We start from the raw sequence: 19,764 nt of genomic DNA, 5'->3' as shown, positions 1-19,764 counted from the left end.
TAGTAACAGTGAATAAAGTGGTAATATTTGGTAGTAACAGTGAATAAAGTGGTAATATTTGGGCGTGACAGTGAATAAAGTGGTAATATTTGGGAGTAACAGTGAATAAAGTGGTAATATTTGGTAGTAACAGTGAATAAAGTGGTAATATTTGGTAGTAACAGTGAATAAAGTGGTAATATTTGGTAGTAACAGTGACTAAAGTTGTAATATTAGGTAGTAACAGTGAATAAAGTGGTAATATTTGGTAGTAACAGTGAATAAAGTGGTAATATTTGGTAGTAACAGTGAATAAAGTGGTAATATTTGGTAGTAACAGTGAATACAGTGGTAATATTTGGGTGTTGTTACGTACTAGAGGCTGGTCACTCCTGTGTCACCAAGGCATGCACGTGAGGGCTGCCAATTAGCCAATTAGTGCTGATTGGTTACCTGCTGGGAGCTGTAAAGACAGACCCAGTAACACACATGCACGGTCTGTGCCTAGTGAAAGAGCTGTCAGGTTTTTACAGTCCTTGTCCGTTGGGTTACCAGTACATTAGTTTATAGTTATATTAGTAGTTCCTTGTTTTAGTAGCATTTTTGAGTTAGAGCACAGGGTTTTGGTGGTGATTACACATAGGTTGCGTACCCATGAGCCAGGGTCGTAACAGTTGGGCGCTCATCCGGGATCTTTTACCCCTAGAACTTTGTTTGGTGATTTTTTTTTGTGTTGCACGGGGTGTCATCATATTATGGTTTGGGTGGTGTTCGTTACACATGGTGTAACGTGGGGGCTGAGCCATTTTCATCAAACAGGTGAGTATGCCGTATTTGTTTGTAATTTGATGTGACTACTTATGCTGTTAAAATATATAGTTTAGTAGGCACCACATGTAGATAGGGATATTATTTTCTGGTTGTTGGTTAGCGTCCGGTGCACCACGTACTCCTGGGGCGGTCAATGAAATGATTGTATATGATCTTTGACTGGTAGCAGGTGTGGTTGAAGAAAGTTAGGTCTACAGGGCATTAGTTTAAGGGTAGGTAGATTAGGGCGGCCAGGAAACACAGGTAGTGTGGTAGGGCTTGATTTAGAGTTTCTTAGGGTAGACATGTGGTAGGCCGGGGTTTTCTGCAGTTTAGACGTAGAAGCATATGTGGTCACATCAGGTTAGAAGGCGCACCTGTTTGGAATATTTTGTTGGATTTATTTTGTTTGTTTAGGTGTTTGGTGAGCATACCTGGTAGCACCTAACACCCTGCGTGTATGACACGTCTATTTAGGGTGGGTGTTTTTTTTGTAATTTTTTTTTGTTTGTTTGTGCAACCTGGAAAGGTGCGCTCCGTAGAGCTCACATTTCCACCGTGTTCCCTTCTGGTTGTTATTGTTGGCAATTAGCATTATTCATGGTTCTTCAGTGGTTCTTCGTTGTTCTTCAGTGGTTCGTTGGGGGGGTCTTCGTGGTTCGTTAGTGGTTCTTCGTGTCTGTGAGGTTGGGTGTGTAGCTTGGGGTGTCTAGTTCAGTGACAATGGCTTCCATCAGGGACTTTGTTGATCGCCCGTCTCATGACTTATTAGACAAATTTTCCAAAGAACAACTGCTCGAGCTTGCTGTGCACTACAAGGTCGAGCTTACTCCCAGTGAGAAACGTTTGAAACCATCTGTCTTGGGTGCTTTGAGGGTTTTGCTCATTAGGGAACAGGTGCTTGAGGAGAGGGTGGAGGAGCCTCCTTTGTCTGACGTGTCTCCGCTATTGTCTGGTGCTGAGGGTGAGTGGAGGATAAGGGAGTTGGAGTTTAAGGAAAGGCAGCTAGAGCGAGAGCGTGAGGAGAGGAGAGAGGAGCGTGAGCTTAAAGAGAGGAAAGAGGAGCGGGAGTTTAAGGAGAAACAAATGTTGTTGGAGCACGAGCGTGCACAGAAGGAGCTTGAATATAAGCATGCTGCCTTGCAGGCGGGTGCTCTGCATCCAGAGTCACGTTCCGGTTTTGATGTAGGCAGGAATATTAGGATGGTGCCACCATTTGTTGAGAAAGACGTGGAAAGATATTTTCCCCTTTTTGAACGGGTGGCAACCACATTGAAGTGGCCTGATACCGCCTGGACACTGCTGCTGCAATGTGTTTTAGTTGGTAGGGCACAAGAAGCCTACACTGCTCTGTCCCTTGAACAAAGCGCTGATTATGAACTTGTTAAAGCTTCCATATTGAGGGCTTATGAGTTGGTCCCCGAGGCCTATCGTCAGCGTTTTAGAGGTTATCGTAGGTCTGAGGGGCAGTCTTATGTTGAGTTTGGAAGGGAGAAGGAGAACCTGTTTGACAGGTGGTGCACTTCTCAGAAGGCAGAGTCAAGAGAGCAGCTTAGGCAGTTGATTCTCCTAGAGGAATTTAAAAGATGTGTTCCTGATACCGTTTCCACACATCTAAATGAGCGTGGGGTATCGAAGATAAGCGACGCCGCTGTCTTCGCCGATGAGTTTGTGTTGACACACAAGTCCGTGTTTTTGGAGGACTACCGTGTTGAGTCCGGGGATAGGCGTCCTGTTCAGGGGGGCCGTTTCCCAAAACCGGTGTCTGCTGGTCATTTAACTTCACCTCCTAGGCGGGGTGGTTCTGCTGGTGCATTCCCAGAAGGGATTATCTGTTTTTACTGTAAGGAACCTGGTCATATCGTTGCTGGATGCCCGGTGCTTGAGCAGAAAAATGTCAGAACCGTGGCTCTGGTAGAAACCATATGCAGGACGCCTATGCCAACGTTAGATGGGGATGGGGAAGGTATCAAACGTGTGGACAAAGAGCTCGAGGGTTCCCCGAGGTTTATGATGAATGGATTTGTTTCCCTGACTAATGCACTAGAGTCCAAACAGGCTATAACAATTTGGAGAGATACCGGTGCTTTTCAGTCCCTCATTCTGGAGGGGGTTTTGCCGTTTTCAGAAAACTCTTCTTTGCATTCCGATGTCGTTGTTCGGGGCTTTGGGGGTGGGTTTGTGGATGCACCTTTGCATGAGGTCACGCTCAATTCTCCCTTAGTATCAGGCAATGTTGTTGTGGGGGTATGTTCTCACATTCCCATAAAGGGGGTGTCCTTCATTCTAGGGAATGATTTGGCTGGTGACAAAGTGTTGGCTACTCCGGTTGTAACTCCCATTCCTGTGGTTTCTGAGGTCTCTAATGAGCTGGCACAGAAACATTCAGGAGTGTTTCCTGTGTGTGCTGTGGCACGAGAAATGTCAAAGGACAGAAGTGATGTTGTTGTGGATGTACCTCTGCATAATGATTCTCTTGATTGTGGTTTTGTGTTAGGCCCGGTGGTGAAACCAGAGTTGACAGGCGTGCCGGAGAAGCATGTGACAGGAGATGATATGGCAGCGCAGTGTCTCAAGGTCTTCCCAGCCTGTACGGTGGCTGAGGCCACGAACGAATCGGAGGAGGGGTGTGGGAAGGATGCTATGAGAGGTGCTGCTTTGTTATATGACACCGTTCTAGTTGGAGGGGCTACTAAGCTTGATTTAGGCTGCCAGCCTTCCCACAATAGCTCTATTGTCCCTAATGTTTCACTTGTGGGCAGGGATGGTCCCAGTATGTCAGTTGATGGTTCTGACATTGATCCACATGTCCACACTGATTCTCTGCCATGCACTAGGTGTGATGGTCAACCTAGTTACCTGTGTCCTGTGGAGCAGGAGCCGCCTTCGCGACCTGGTCTGTTGAGTGGCAGCCATTTTGATTTTGATCAGGACAAAGTTATTTTGGGTGACGCCATTTTAGATGGTGTTCCAGACGTTATTGTGACTGTCGTACGGCCAGGTTCCCGGTACACTGGGGCTGTACCTCAGGCGGTACAGCCTACTCTGGATGTTCACGGTGTGCAGTATCCTGAACTGCCAGTGCCAGGTGGGATGGTATCAGTGATTTATGGTTTTGTTGTGCTGTGTTCTGTTCTGTTAAGCACAGTTCTCAGGTTGATTTTGGTTTGCAGTATAATTCTGACAGATCGGTATCGGTGGTCGTGTTCGACAGGGGCCGACCCGGTTCTTGCCTTGAACCATTTTTATGTTTACGTTGGATCCTCCAGTTTACCCCTTGTTGTGTATACAGACCATAACCCTTTGGTTTTTCTTCGCAGCATGGTGAATTCTAACCATCGTTTGATGCAATGGAGTTTGTTCCTCCAGGCGTATAACTTGGATATTCGCCACATTCGTGGGAGGGACAACGTGCTAGCAGATGCCCTCTCACGATCATAGTACCGGTGTTTGTGGTACCCGTTATCGCTGTTGTGGTAGAGGCCCTGACACCTAAGGGGTCACAGTTGTTTTTGTTTTGTTTATGGGTTGTTGTGTAGTGGTTGCCTCTTGGGCAACCAGTTTGGTGGGGGAGGTGTTACGTACTAGAGGCTGGTCACTCCTGTGTCACCAAGGCATGCACGTGAGGGCTGCCAATTAGCCAATTAGTGCTGATTGGTTACCTGCTGGGAGCTGTAAAGACAGACCCAGTAACACACATGCACGGTCTGTGCCTAGTGAAAGAGCTGTCAGGTTCTTACAGTCCTTGTCCGTTGGGTTACCAGTACATTAGTTTATAGTTATATTAGTAGTTCCTTGTTTTAGTAGCATTTTTGAGTTAGAGCACAGGGTTTTGGTGGTGATTACACATAGGTTGCGTACCCATGAGCCAGGGTCGTAACAGGTGTGATAGTGAATAAAGTGGTAATATTTGGGTGTGACAGTGAATAAAGTGGTAATATTTGGTAGTAACAGTGAATAAAGTGGTAATATTTGGGTGTGACAGTGAATAAAGTGGCAATACTTGGTAGTAACAGTGAATAAAGTGGTAATATTTGGTAGCAACAGTGAATAAAGTGGTAATACTTGGTAGTAACAGTGAATAAAGTGGTAATACTTGGTAGTAACAGTGAATAAAGTGGTAATACTTGGTAGTAACAGTGAATAAAGTGGTAATATGTGGGTGTGATAGTGAATAAAGTGGTCATATTCGGTAGTAACAGTGAATAAAGTGGTAATATTTGGGTGTGACAGTGAATAAAGTGGTAATATTTGGGTGTGACAGTGAATAAAGTGGTAATATTTGGGTGTGACAGTGAATAAAGTGGTAATACTTGGTAGTAACAGTGAATAAAGTAGTAATACTTGGTAGTAACAGTGAATAAAGTGGTAATACTTGGTAGTAACAGTGAATAAAGTGGTAATATGTGGGTGTGATAGTGAATAAAGTGGTAATATTCGGTAGTAACAGTGAATAAAGTGGTAATATTTGGGTGTGACAGTGAATAAAGTGGTAATATTTGGGTGTGATAGTAGTGAATAAAATGGTCATATTTGGGTGTGACAGTGAATAAAGTGGTAATATTTGGGTGTGACAGTGAATAAAGTGGTAATACTTGGGCGTGACAGTGAATAAAGTGGTAATATTTGGTAGTAACAGTGAATAAAGTGGTAATATTTGGTAGTAACAGTGAATAAAGTGGTAATATTTGGTAGTAAGTAACAGTGAATAAAGTGGTAATATTTGGTAGTAACAGTGAATAAAGTGGTAATATTTGGTAGTAACAGTGAATAAAGTGGTAATATTTGGTAGTAACAGTGAATAAAGTGGTAATAATTGGTAGTAACAGTGAATAAAGTGGTAATATTTGGTAGTAACAGTGAATAAAGTGGTAATATTTGGGCGTGACAGTGAATAAAGTGGTAATATTTGGGAGTAACAGTGAATAAAGTGGTAATATTTGGTAGTAACAGTGAATAAAGTGGTAATATGTGGTAGTAACAGTGAATAAAGTGGTAATATTTAGTAGTAACAGTGAATAAAGTGGTAATATTTGGTAGTAACAGTGAATAAAGTGGTAATATTTGGGCGTGACAGTGAATAAAGTGGTAATATTTGGGAGTAACAGTGAATAAAGTGGTAATATTTGGTAGTAACAGTGAATAAAGTGGTAATATTTGGTAGTAACAGTGAATAAAGTTGTAATATTAGGTAGTAACAGTGAATAAAGTGGTAATATTTGGTAGTAACAGTGAATAAAGTGGTAATATTTGGTAGTAACAGTGAATAAAGTGGTAATATTTGGTAGTAACAGTGAATACAGTGGTAATATTTGGGTGTGATAGTGAATAAAGTGGTAATATTTGGGTGTGACAGTGAATAAAGTGGTAATATTTGGTAGTAACAGTGAATAAAGTGGTAATATTTGGGTGTGACAGTGAATAAAGTGGTAATACTTGGTAGTAACAGTGAATAAAGTGGTAATATTTGGTAGCAACAGTGAATAAAGTGGTAATACTTGGTAGTACCAGTGAATAAAGTGGTAATATGTGGGTGTGATAGTGAATAAAGTGGTAATATTCGGTAGTAACAGTGAATAAAGTGGTAATATTTGGGTGTGACAGTGAATAAAGTGGTAATATTTGGGTGTGACAGTGAATAAAGTGGTAATATTTGGGTGTGACAGTGAATAAAGTGGTAATACTTGGTAGTAACAGTGAATAAAGTAGTAATACTTGGTAGTAACAGTGAATAAAGTGGTAATACTTGGTAGTAACAGTGAATAAAGTGGTAATATGTGGGTGTGATAGTGAATAAAGTGGTAATATTCGGTAGTAACAGTGAATAAAGTGGTAATATTTGGGTGTGACAGTGAATAAAGTGGTAATATTTGGGTGTGACAGTGAATAAAGTGGTAATATTTGGGTGTGACAGTGAATAAAGTGGTAATATTTGGGTGTGACAGTGAATAAAGTGGTAATATTTGGGTGTGACAGTGAATAAAGTGGTAATATTTGGGTGTGACAGTGAATAAAGTGGTAATACTTGGTAGTAACAGTGAATAAAGTGGTAATAATTGGTAGTAACAGTGAATAAAGTGGTAATAATTGGTAGTAACAGTGAATAAAGTGGTAATACTTGGTAGTAACAGTGAATAAAGTGGTAATAATTGGGTGTGATAGTGAATAAAGTGGTAATACTTGGGTGTGAGTGAATAAAGTGGTAATATATGGTAGTAACAGTTAATAAAGTGGTAATATTTGGGAGTAACAGTGAATAAAGTGGTAATATTTGGGTGTGACAGTGAATAAAGTGGTAATAATTGGTAGTAACAGTGAATAAAGTGGTAATACTTGGTAGTAACAGTGAATAAAGTGGTAATAATTGGTAGTAACAGTGAATAAAGTGGTAATAATTGGTAGTAACAGTGAATAAAGTGGTAATACTTGGTAGTAACAGTGAATAAAGTGGTAATAATTGGGTGTGATAGTGAATAAAGTGGTAATACTTGGGTGTGAGTGAATAAAGTGGTAATATTTGGTAGTAACAGTTAATAAAGTGGTAATATTTGGGAGTAACAGTGAATAAAGTGGTAATATTTGGGTGTGACAGTGAATAAAGTGGTAATAATTGGTAGTAACAGTGAATAAAGTGGTAATACTTGGGTGTGACAGTGAATAAAGTGGTAATGTTTGGGTGACAGTGAATAAAGTGGTAATATTTGGGAGTAACAGTGAATAAAGTGGTAATATTTGGTAGTAACAGTGAATAAAGTGGTAATATTTGGGTGTGACAGTGAATAAAGTGGTAATATTTGGGTGTGACAGTGAATAAAGTGGTAATACTTGGTAGTAACAGTGAATAAAGTGGTAATAATTGGTAGTAACAGTTAATAAAGTGGTAATAATTGGTAGTAACAGTTAATAAAGTGGTAATAATTGGTAGTAACAGTGAATAAAGTGGTAATATTTGGGAGTAACAGTTAATAAAGTGGTAATAATTGGTAGTAACAGTTAATAAAGTGGTAATATTTGGTAGTAACAGTGAATAAAGTGGTAATATTTGGTAGTAACAGTGAATAAAGTGGTAATATTTGGGTGTGACAGTGAATAAAGTGGTAATATTTGGGTGTGATAGTGAATAAAGTGGTAATATTTGGGAGTAACAGTGAATAAAGTGGTAATATTTGGGTGTGACAGTGAATAAAGTGGTAATATTTGGGTGTGACAGTGAATAAAGTGGTAATATTTGGGTGTGACAGTGAATAAAGTGGTAATAATTGGTAGTAACAGTGAATAAAGTGGTAATACTTGGTAGTAACAGTGAATAAAGTGGTAATAATTGGTAGTAACAGTGAATAAAGTGGTAATAATTGGTAGTAACAGTGAATAAAGTGGTAATACTTGGTAGTAACAGTGAATAAAGTGGTAATAATTGGGTGTGATAGTGAATAAAGTGGTAATACTTGGGTGTGAGTGAATAAAGTGGTAATATTTGGTAGTAACAGTTAATAAAGTGGTAATATTTGGGAGTAACAGTGAATAAAGTGGTAATATTTGGGTGTGACAGTGAATAAAGTGGTAATAATTGGTAGTAACAGTGAATAAAGTGGTAATACTTGGGTGTGACAGTGAATAAAGTGGTAATATTTGGGTGACAGTGAATAAAGTGGTAATATTTGGGAGTAACAGTGAATAAAGTGGTAATATTTGGTAGTAACAGTGAATAAAGTGGTAATATTTGGGTGTGACAGTGAATAAAGTGGTAATATTTGGGTGTGACAGTGAATAAAGTGGTAATACTTGGTAGTAACAGTGAATAAAGTGGTAATAATTGGTAGTAACAGTTAATAAAGTGGTAATAATTGGTAGTAACAGTTAATAAAGTGGTAATAATTGGTAGTAACAGTGAATAAAGTGGTAATATTTGGGAGTAACAGTTAATAAAGTGGTAATAATTGGTAGTAACAGTTAATAAAGTGGTAATATTTGGTAGTAACAGTGAATAAAGTGGTAATATTTGGTAGTAACAGTGAATAAAGTGGTAATATTTGGGTGTGACAGTGAATAAAGTGGTAATATTGGGTGTGATAGTGAATAAAGTGGTAATATTTGGGAGTAACAGTGAATAAAGTGGTAATATTTGGGTGTGACAGTGAATAAAGTGGTAATATTTGGGTGTGACAGTGAATAAAGTGGTAATATTTGGGTGTGATAGTGAATAAAGTGGTAATATTTGGGAGTAACAGTGAATAAAGTGGTAATAATTGGGTGTGACAGTGAATAAAGTGGTAATATTTGGGTGTGACAGTGAATAAAGTGGTAATACTTGGGAGTAACAGTGAATAAAGTGGTAATATTTGGGTGTGACAGTGAATAAAGTGGTAATATTTGGGTGTGACAGTGAATAAAGTGGTAATATTTGGGTGTGATAGTGAATAAAGTGGTAATAATTGGTAGTAACAGTGAATAAAGTGGTAATATTTGCGAGTAACAGTGAATAAAGTGGTAATACTTGGGTGTGACAGTGAATAAAGTGGTAATATTTGGGAGTAACAGTGAATAAAGTGGTAATATTTGGGTGTGACAGTGAATAAAGTGGTAATATTTGGGTGTGATAGTAGTGAATAAAGTGGTCATATTTGGGTGTGACAGTGAATAAAGTGGTAATATTTGGGTGTGACAGTGAATAAAGTGGTAATACTTGGGTGTGACAGTGAATAAAGTGGTAATATTTGGGTGTGACAGTGAATAAAGTGGTAATACTTGGGTGTGACAGTGAATAAAGTGGTAATATTTGGGTGACAGTGAATAAAGTGGTAATATTTGGGTGTGACAGTGAATAAAGTGGTAAAATTTGGGTGTGATAGTGAATAAAGTGGTAATAATTGGTAGTAACAGTGAATAAAGTGGTCATATTTGCGAGTAACAGTGAATAAAGTGGTAATACTTGGGTGTGACAGTGAATAAAGTGGTAATATTTGGGAGTAACAGTGAATAAAGTGGTAATATTTGGGTGTGACAGTGAATAAAGTGGTAATATTTGGGTGTGATAGTAGTGAATAAAGTGGTCATATTTGGGTGTGACAGTGAATAAAGTGGTAATATTTGGGTGTGACAGTGAATAAAGTGGTAATACTTGGGTGTGACAGTAATAAAGTGGTAATATTTGGGTGTGACAGTGAATAAAGTGGTAATACTTGGGTGTGACAGTGAATAAAGTGGTAATATTTGGGTGTGACAGTGAATAAAGTGGTAATACTTGTGTGTGACAGTGAATAAAGTGGTAATACTTGGTTGTGACAGTGAATAAAGTGGTCATATTTGGGTGTGACAGTGAATAAAGTGGTAATACTTGGGTGTGACAGTGAATAAAGTGGTAATATTTGGGTGTGACAGTGAATAAAGTGGTAATAATTGGTAGTAACAGTGAATAAAGTGGTAATATTTGCGAGTAACAGTGAATAAAGTGGTAATACTTGGGTGTGACAGTGAATAAAGTGGTAATATTTGGGAGTAACAGTGAATAAAGTGGTAATATTTGGGTGTGACAGTGAATAAAGTGGTAATATTTGGGTGTGATAGTAGTGAATAAAGTGGTCATATTTGGGTGTGACAGTGAATAAAGTGGTAATATTTGGGTGTGACAGTGAATAAAGTGGTAATACTTGGGTGTGACAGTGAATAAAGTGGTAATATTTGGGTGTGACAGTGAATAAAGTGGTAATACTTGGGTGTGACAGTGAATAAAGTGGTAATATTTGGGTGTGACAGTGAATAAAGTGGTAATATTTGGGTGTGACAGTGAATAAAGTGGTAATACTTGGGTGTGACAGTGAATAAAGTGGTAATACTTGGGTGTGACAGTGATCTCACCTTCTTCATCAGGACAACAGAAGCAGCAGCTGGCCTTCTGAACCTCATATCGATAGACCTTGATCATCCAGAAGGGGCCGAACACCTCGGCCAGATAGGACGCCTCGTTACTGCAGGGAACACAAGGTCTCCGTCACCCACCGTCACTCACTTTTTACTTTCTAATTGTCCACGTTTTTAAAAACTTTTTATCCTGCATTATGGGCCTTTTTCAAATCTGGACCAATTGGTTTCAGAACTTTTCTGCATGATTTCAGTCTCTTATTATAACCTGCACTGCACTTTTCTTGTTTGTTATTGGACTGCTGCTGCAGTAGCATGCTAGCCTGCGTATAGGTTCGTCTTTAGCCTGGTGCCTGAGATAGGTTAACCCCTAACCCAGGTATTTCTTATTTCTTGTAATGTCAAGAAAATGTAATTATGTGGTTAACGTTGGTGATGGTGAACATAGGTGATGATGGTGCAGAGGATGTTGTCATATATACCTGATCCTATGTCCCTCTTATATACCTGATCCTATGTCTCCCGTCTCTCTGAGTAACAATCCCGTTGTTATTCTTCCTGTTATTGTTTCATGTTGTTTATTATTATGGATGTCTACAGAGCTAGTTAGCTTGCTTGACACGTGGTGCAGAAGCTTGTGTTACAAAACCACAGAAGTAAAACTGACATCCAGTAATACTCCAACAGAGGTACCATCTACAACCAGCGTGTGTAATAATAACCTCAATAATAACCTCAATAAAAAGGCTATTGCCTGTAATTCTGCGCCTGCCTATAGACTGAGTGCTCTGCCCCGTCTCAACAATCCTCATACACACTTGTAGGACCAGAACAGCTTAGGGTGCAACCCTTACCATCAGAAACCACTGGCTTAAGGACAGCAGCATGAGTGATTCTGAGACGCCACGAATGATTGTAATCTATTTAGACAGAGTTGTTAGAGGCGGTGTGGTGCGGCGGAGCTAATGATGCTAATGATGGAGCACCGCCGCGTCGGTTTGTGTGATAGTAAAGGGCTAACCTTCTGTCGTGTGGCAGTGAAAGGGTTAAATGCCGTTTCCATGCCGTCATGGTTTCGATGTATTGCTCTAAACGATTGTGGGTCTAACACTTCCTTTGTTGTAATTGGGATTTATAATTTTTTTATCTGTAATACTTCTCAATAATTGATCAGTTGCAGGTCTGGGTCGGGACCAGGGCCGTGCTGCGTCCATTACTGACCTCTGCTCTAGGACTTTAGCTAAACTAGACCATTTGGATATTGGTTTATAATTATTTTGGATCACACAAGCTCCGCCCGTATACAAGGAGAGGACCTGGGCAGTTTCCCACACGCTGGCAGCCACACCAGGAGCAATGGAAAGGTTCCAATGTGTTATTTGCTCAGCAATATAGTAGGGCAGAAAATATGAAGAAAGGGTCCAACTTGTTTACACCAGTAGTTTGATTTGGAATCAATGGTTTGAAGAAGCTCAATAACTATACGCTGAGAGAGACAGGATCTAGAATAAACAGAGAGGCATGATTTGAAGTCGGTACATAATCATGATTATTAGGGGTGTAACGGTACACAAAAACCACGGTTCGGTACGTACCTCGGTTTTGAAGTCACGGTTCGGTACGTACCTCGGTTTTGAAGTCACGGTTCGGTACGTACCTCGGTTTTGAAGTCACGGTTCGGTACGTACCTCGGTTTTGAAGTCACGGTTCGGAACGTACCTCGGTTTTGAAGTCACGGTTCGGTACGTACCTCGGTTTTGAAGTCACGGTTCGGTACGTACCTCGGTTTTGAAGTCACGGTTCGGTACGTACCTCGGTTTTGAAGTCACGGTTCGGTACGTACCTCGGTTTTGAAGTCAAGGTTCGGTTCGGGTTTTCCGTACAGTGGGGGACAGTTTGGCTTTCCATGTTCCACTCAGGGGTGATGTAGTGTGCAGTAACTAATTGTACTTGTAGGGCTGTCAACGAATATTCTATATTGAAATGAATAATCGACTTGTAAAACAATTTAAAAAAAAGTATTATTATATTCGATTGTGAAAAAAACATCCCCCGGTGGGCGGCCGCTAGTGGTTAACATACCGTTGTATTCGTTCGGTACACTACACACAGCCGTTCGGTACGGTACGGTACACACTGAAACGGTTCGGTTCGGTACGGATACGTGTACCTTTACGCACCCCTAATGATTATGATTAATAAACAGATAGTCAATGTTAGTAGCAGGGCAGGATCCAATATTCTCATCCTCAGAAATGTGACCAGCTGCTGCAAAATGTCTATTAAAGGCAGAACAGATCTCACTATTAACAGTGTCACCATCCTCAAATGGATGACTACATTCCCCAATCAGAAGGATGAACAGAGAGCTCCATATACTGCTAAAGGCACGCAACGCCACTTGTAGATCTGGTGAGGCCTACTGCACAGCCAGGGATAACCTGAGAAGGGGGATTAAGTAAGGGGATTAAGTAAGGGAATTAAGTAAGGGAATTAAGTAAGGGAATTAAGTAAGGGGATTAACTGAACTCTGACCCCATTACCGACACAATAGGCTGTTACCCGTACTGTATGACTGAACTCTGTTGCCTATACTCAACTTATACCTACCTACTGCTTTCACTGTCTACAACTGCTAGACAACATGCTGTCATTCTCTAGTTGACTGAGCTCTAGATACAAGGACTAACACTAGACAACATGCTGTCATTCTCTAGTTGACTGAGCTCTAGATACAAGGACTAACACTAGACAACATGCTGTCATTCTCTAGTTGACTGAGCTCTAGATACAAGGACTAACACTAGACAACATGCTGTCATTCTCTAGTTGACTGAGCTCTAGATACAAGGACTAACACTAGACAACATGCTGTCATTCTCTAGTTGACTGACTGAGCTCTAGATACAAGAACTAACACTAGACAACATGCTGTCATTCTCTAGTTGACTGACTGAGCTCTAGATACAAGGACTAACACTAGACAACATGCTGTCATTCTCTAGTTGACTGAGCTCTAGATACAAGGACTAACACTAGACAACATGCTGTCATTCTCTAGTTGACTGAGCTCTAGATACAAATGTAGCCGGTGTGATCTTGTCTGCGTTGTGTTTTTTAGTCGATTCGACCCCTGTTAAGGGATCGCCCTGAGTGGGAGTTGAACCCCGGACGCCCGCGTCGCGGGCGGCATCACAGACCACTAAGCAAGAAGTGAATTCACTCCTTGCTTCCGGGTCTGGATGCCTCTGGGGAGTGAGTTTTACTTGCAGTACCGCTTACCATCCACAGCCACGTCACTACTTGTACCCGTGACTGTGGATATACTGCGGTACCTCCGTTACACTCACCCCCCTAAACTCACTCCACCCAGGGCATCCGGGTCTAACGGCACCACATGTAGCCGGTGTGATCTTGTCTGCGTTGTGTTTTTTAGTCGATTCGACCCCTGTTAAGGGATCGCCCTGAGTGGGAGTTGAACCCCGGACGCCCGCGTCGCGGGCGGCATCACAGACCACTAAGCAAGAAGAGAATTCACTCCTTGCTTCCGGGTCTGGATGCCTCTGGGGAGTGAGTTTTACTTGCAGTACCGCTTACCATCCACAGCCACGTCACTACTTGTACCCGTGTGAGAGAAAACGGTGCTTTTTCAATGTATGTGATGTATAGATTGGGGAGAGATGACCACAGCTAAAATGGTAGATCGAAATGTGCATGGAAGCAGGAGACGGTGATAGAACGGTGGTGGAACCAGTGGTTTCACAGGCACAGGCCGCGTCAGCGAGGGTTTTGTTATGAATTCCTTAGAAGAACATCTGAGATTAGAGTGTACTGTCTCCCAGGACAGGAGGGAGAGAGGTTCATCTTAATGAAACGTGAGTTTATTAGTGTTAAAGGTTATGCAGTTGTCATGACAACACGTCGCATGACAACCAGAAGGCGGGGCCGTCGTTGCGACGACGAACATCTATAAATCGAACAGGGTTTCCGGGTGTAAGGCAGACGAGAATCTGACTCAGACTAAAATCTGACTGAGACTAAGAGGGAAGAAACCAGAAGAGACTCTCTCCTCTCGACGAGAGAGAGGGGGGGGGGGGGGGGGGGGAGAATGGCACATCACCAGTAGCTTCGGCTACCACGAGGATGGTTTTAGGCTAACGAACAGGCCTGAACACTATTGGACTGAACAGCAAAAGGACGATAATATGAACACACCGAAAGATCATTAGAAATATACTCTTCAAGGACAATACAATCTGTTAACATCTGAGCTGAGGTTTCTGTTTAGAGAAATAAAACCATGCTTTTCCTTGTAAGGTATTTCACGTTGTCGAAGTGTCGAATTCTTACGGAGGTGGGGAAGTATTATGGTTTACGGATTGCACTAACGGGGGGGAGATAAGGATCTTATCTACCAGTATCGGAGACGTCAGGACCATTAAAAGTACACAACGCAGAGGAATTGGATGGAGAGCCAAACAGACGAAGACGTGATACTGGCCAGTTTGATCAGAATCGTACAGTTGATGCCGTTGGGACCCGGATTTGCAAGAGATTAAAACAACGGGAACAGTTGGTTGTTGATGACAGCCGGATTTGCAAGAGATAAGAACAACGGATAAAGACTTTTTCAATAATGGGGCGACAGTGGACAACAGTCATCAATGTGTGGGAGAATCATGATCGAAGCAAGGCCGGCCAGCCCTGGGAGAGAGCGGCGAGTCGAGCGGTCAGGAGGCGAACCAGCGCTGTAGGGGAAACAGCGCTCCGATCAAAAATGTGAGTTCACTGTGCACACGGTTGTTTTGATTTTTTATAGCCAAATAAAAACGAACAGATAGTGAATCCGTAAACGTAAACATTTCTAGTTCGAGAGAGAGAATGCCAGCTGTAATAATATGAGCAGAGAGCCATGGTGAAAATCGAGGGTGTTATCTACAGAGAATGAAAAGCAAACGAGGCAGGCTGCACAGTTTTGGTTTAAGGAGGGTAAATGCGAGATGAGGAAAGGGGGGGGGGGGGGCGCTTGAATCAGATCGAAAAATTGTTATGGCGGGACTGTTTTCATAACAGAAGGAAAGTCGAAAGGAGATTGTACCAGTGTGTATTATGTCCGATCAGGCAAGAGTATTAGTCTGAGAAAGCGTCCCCTGATAATGGATAGGAAAGAGAGGAAAAACAGCGGTGTTTTCAGGCCTTGGAAGGAAGGGCAGCGGCCGTTTGTTGAGAGAGTAGCCATTTGCACCGAGTCAAAATGGCCGCAGAGCCACGAGGGGTTTAGAATCAGGAATAGACACGTCAACTAAACCACCATAGAGGAGGAGTAGGTCGCCACCTAGTGGTGGAGGGGGGGTAGTGCTGGGGAGTTTTCATTACCCATAGGGGAATATTTAGCACAGAGAGTGGATTATTATTATAATAATAATATTAGATATAGAGTTTAATTAGACAATGGATTAAATAAGAATTGCACAGAAAGATGGTGCAGTGATTTGAATGGGTTAATTATGGAATAAAGAGGGAAGTCCAGTGGGGCCTTCTCACACCTAATAAATAGGCAGAGTCTTGAGGGGACACGTCACCAGAAAGAACTGGCGCGCGCTGGGGGTCACCCGTGGGACAAACGTAGAGCGCCGAGTGGGTATCGTTTAGCTGCTGGTGTCACGCCGGAAGACAACAAAACAGGGAACAGCCCTGTAGGATTAGATATGGGTGTTGAGAAGGTGGGGGACTAATAGAGAACAAATAGGGGCTTGCAGAGGAAAAAAATATATAGAGAACGAGCTGCAGGCCCAAAGCCATGGTAGACTAATAGCAAAACAAGGGAAGTCGAATGGACAGACGACTGCCGGTGTTGTGTTTCTGCTTTCAAGGGGGGAATGACACCGACAGCGATGGAGATGGCCAGGAGACAGACTGGAGGAGGAGGAAGCCGCAGGGGCCAGGCACCGCAGCCTGGTCCACAGATGATCCACGACGAGAGAGAGGAGACGGCGGCGGTGGAGGAGCAGATGTGGAGAGGACAGCCAGAGACACTGAGCAGTAGCAGACCAGGGGAGACATTTTTGCCTAGGGGACCGCGCCCTGGGAGGGGGACCAGCTCAGGAAAGGAGCCGTCACTGAAAGGGGCCCTTGCCTAGAAGACGGGACCGGCCCGAGATGGGAGGTGTACTGTAAGAGAGGGAAGGGAGCGCTCTGATTTGGACGTGGGGTACCTGAGAGGGGGGCCGAAGGGTTTAGGTGTGTCGTTTGAAAAGTTGCAATCTGTGTTTTTCTCTGTCTCTCTCTCTCTCTCCTCCATGACCGTTGTTTATCCTTTCTGGTTTGGGTGTGATGCGGGTAATGGAAAACAAAAGGAAAACAGCAGACGGCGGGGCCCTAATTGTTATGAGTCTATTTTTGTGTATAATTAATTGAAAAACCAAGTAGTCTTATGATTCTGAGGGGTGATAAGAATCAAGGGGGGATTGAGAGAAAACGGTGCTTTTTCAATGTATGTGATGTATAGATTGGGGAGAGATGACCACAGCTAAAATGGTAGATCGAAATGTGCATGGAAGCAGGAGACGGTGATAGAACGGTGGTGGAACCAGTGGTTTCACAGGCACAGGCCGCGTCAGCGAGGGTTTTGTTATGAATTCCTTAGAAGAACATCTGAGATTAGAGTGTACTGTCTCCCAGGACAGGAGGGAGAGAGGTTCATCTTAATGAAACGTGAGTTTATTAGTGTTAAAGGTTATGCAGTTGTCATGACAACACGTCGCATGACAACCAGAAGGCGGGGCCGTCGTTGCGACGACGAACATCTATAAATCGAACAGGGTTTCCGGGTGTAAGGCAGACGAGAATCTGACTCAGACTAAAATCTGACTGAGACTAAGAGGGAAGAAACCAGAAGAGACTCTCTCCTCTCGACGAGAGAGAGGGGGGGGGGGGGGGAGAATGGCACATCACCAGTAGCTTCGGCTACCACGAGGATGGTTTTAGGCTAACGAACAGGCCTGAACACTATTGGACTGAACAGCAAAAGGACGATAATATGAACACACCGAAAGATCATTAGAAATATACTCTTCAAGGACAATACAATCTGTTAACATCTGAGCTGAGGTTTCTGTTTAGAGAAATAAAACCATGCTTTTCCTTGTAAGGTATTTCACGTTGTCGAAGTGTCGAATTCTTACGGAGGTGGGGAAGTATTATGGTTTACGGATTGCACTAACGGGGGGGAGATAAGGATCTTATCTACCAGTATCGGAGACGTCAGGACCATTAAAAGTACACAACGCAGAGGAATTGGATGGAGAGCCAAACAGACGAAGACGTGATACTGGCCAGTTTGATCAGAATCTTACACGTGACTGTGGATATACTGCGGTACCTCCGTTACACAAGGACTAACACTAGACAACATGCTGTCATTCTCCAGTTGACTGAGCTCTAGATACAAGGACTAACACTAGACAACATGCTGTCATTCTCTAGTTGACTGAGCTCTAGATACAAGGACTAACACTAGACAACATGCTGTCATTCTCTAGTTGACTGAGCTCTAGATACAAGGACTAACACTAGACAACATGCTGTCATTCTCTAGTTGACTGAGCTCTAGATACAAGGACTAACACTAGACAACATGCTGTCATTCTCTAGTTGACTGAGCTCTAGATACAAGAACTAACACTCGACAACATGCTGTCATTCTCTAGTTGACTGATTGAGCTCTAGATACAAGAACTAACACTAGACAACATGCTGTCATTCTCTAGTTGACTGAGCTCTAGATACAAGGACTAACACTAGACAACATGCTGTCATTCTCTAGTTGACTGAGCTCTAGATACAAGGACTAACACTAAACAACATGCTGTCATTCTCTAGTTGACTGACTGAGCTCTAGATACAAGAACTAACACTAGACAACATGCTGTCATTCTCTAGTTGACTGACTGAGCTCTAGATACAAGAACTAACACTAGACAACATGCTGTCATTCTCTAGTTGACTGAGCTCTAGATACAAGAACTAACACTAGACAACATGCTGTCATTCTCTAGTTGACTGACTGAGCTCTAGATACAAGAACTAACACTAGACAACATGCTGTCATTCTCTAGTTGACTGACTGAGCTCTAGATACAAGAACTAACACTAGACAACATGCTGTCATTCTCTAGTTGACTGACTGAGCTCTAGATACAAGGACTAACACTAGACAACATGCTGTCATTCTCTAGTTGACTGAGCTCTAGATACAAGGACTAACACTAGACAACATGCTGTCATTCTCTAGTTGACTGACTGAGCTCTAGATACAAGAACTAACACTAGACAACATGCTGTCATTCTCTAGTTGACTGAGCTCTAGATACAAGGACTAACACTAGACAACAGGTAAATATGAGTTTTTAGTTGTATTTGCTGTATTTTGAGGCTTCAAGACTTTTACCGGCTACCCCACATGTATATGATAAAACTATGATTGTGGCTTTAATGGTGCGTGTGTAAATAAAGTCACCATGCGAAGAGGACGCAGCAGACAGAGCACGTGAGCGGCGCCGAGCGGCAGAGAAATCCACTCTTCGCTCTGGACGGCTTTAGTTCCGCTCTCATTCGCTCGTGTTGACCCCCCCCCCCCCCCCCCTGCCGCTCTACGCTCGCTCCGCGCTCCACTCGGATATGCCCGCTCAGCAGAAAAATATTACCGGGGAATCCGATTTTTTGGAGCATGATGTAAATGAGCTGTCATAGTCACAGCACGAGCGTACTTCACTCCCCCTCCTTTTCCCCTCACATTCACCACACACTCCTCTTCATCCTCCTTTCCATCCACCACGCACTCCTCCTCATCCTCCCTTCCTCCACGGAAGCCTCACACCACCCTTATATGGCCAGCATCCCTTCACTTCCCGTCACTCAGCCCAGCTGCACTTCATCCCCCTGATTCACACGCTGTCAGGCACCTCACTCCTCACAGCTGTATCCCATCCCCATTGATGAGGACCCTACTTCTGCTCGACGACGCTGACCAGAAGTCGTCGTGGTGTTAAACATCACTACCTAGGTACGACGTCTCGGCCTGAAGCCCTGCTAACCTGCTCGTGATTATTCCTTGCT

The 19,764-nt window shown here is 42.4% G+C and overlaps 1 protein-coding gene across 1 annotated transcript in view; it reads right to left on the bottom strand.

Annotated features, from left to right (window-relative positions):
- The window catches only part of serinc4 (serine incorporator 4), a gene marked incomplete at its 3' end in the record, with an annotated part of 93,571 nt that overhangs the window by 15,675 nt on the left and 58,132 nt on the right, over positions 1–19,764 (bottom strand). The window contains exons 5-6 of the mRNA XM_084308184.1: positions 19,166–19,232; positions 10,645–10,754 (exon numbers count right to left, since the gene is read on the bottom strand). Coding sequence (XP_084164310.1) covers positions 10,645–10,754; positions 19,166–19,232 — 177 coding nt within the window. The remainder of the gene's footprint in view (positions 1–10,644; positions 10,755–19,165; positions 19,233–19,764) is intronic.

The sequence above is a fragment of the Notolepis coatsorum genome (genome assembly GCF_963971535.1).
Source record: "Notolepis coatsorum genome assembly, chromosome: 2".
Classification (NCBI taxonomy): Eukaryota; Metazoa; Chordata; class Actinopteri; order Aulopiformes; family Paralepididae; genus Notolepis; species Notolepis coatsorum.
This window is presented reverse-complemented; position numbering and strand designations above follow the sequence as displayed.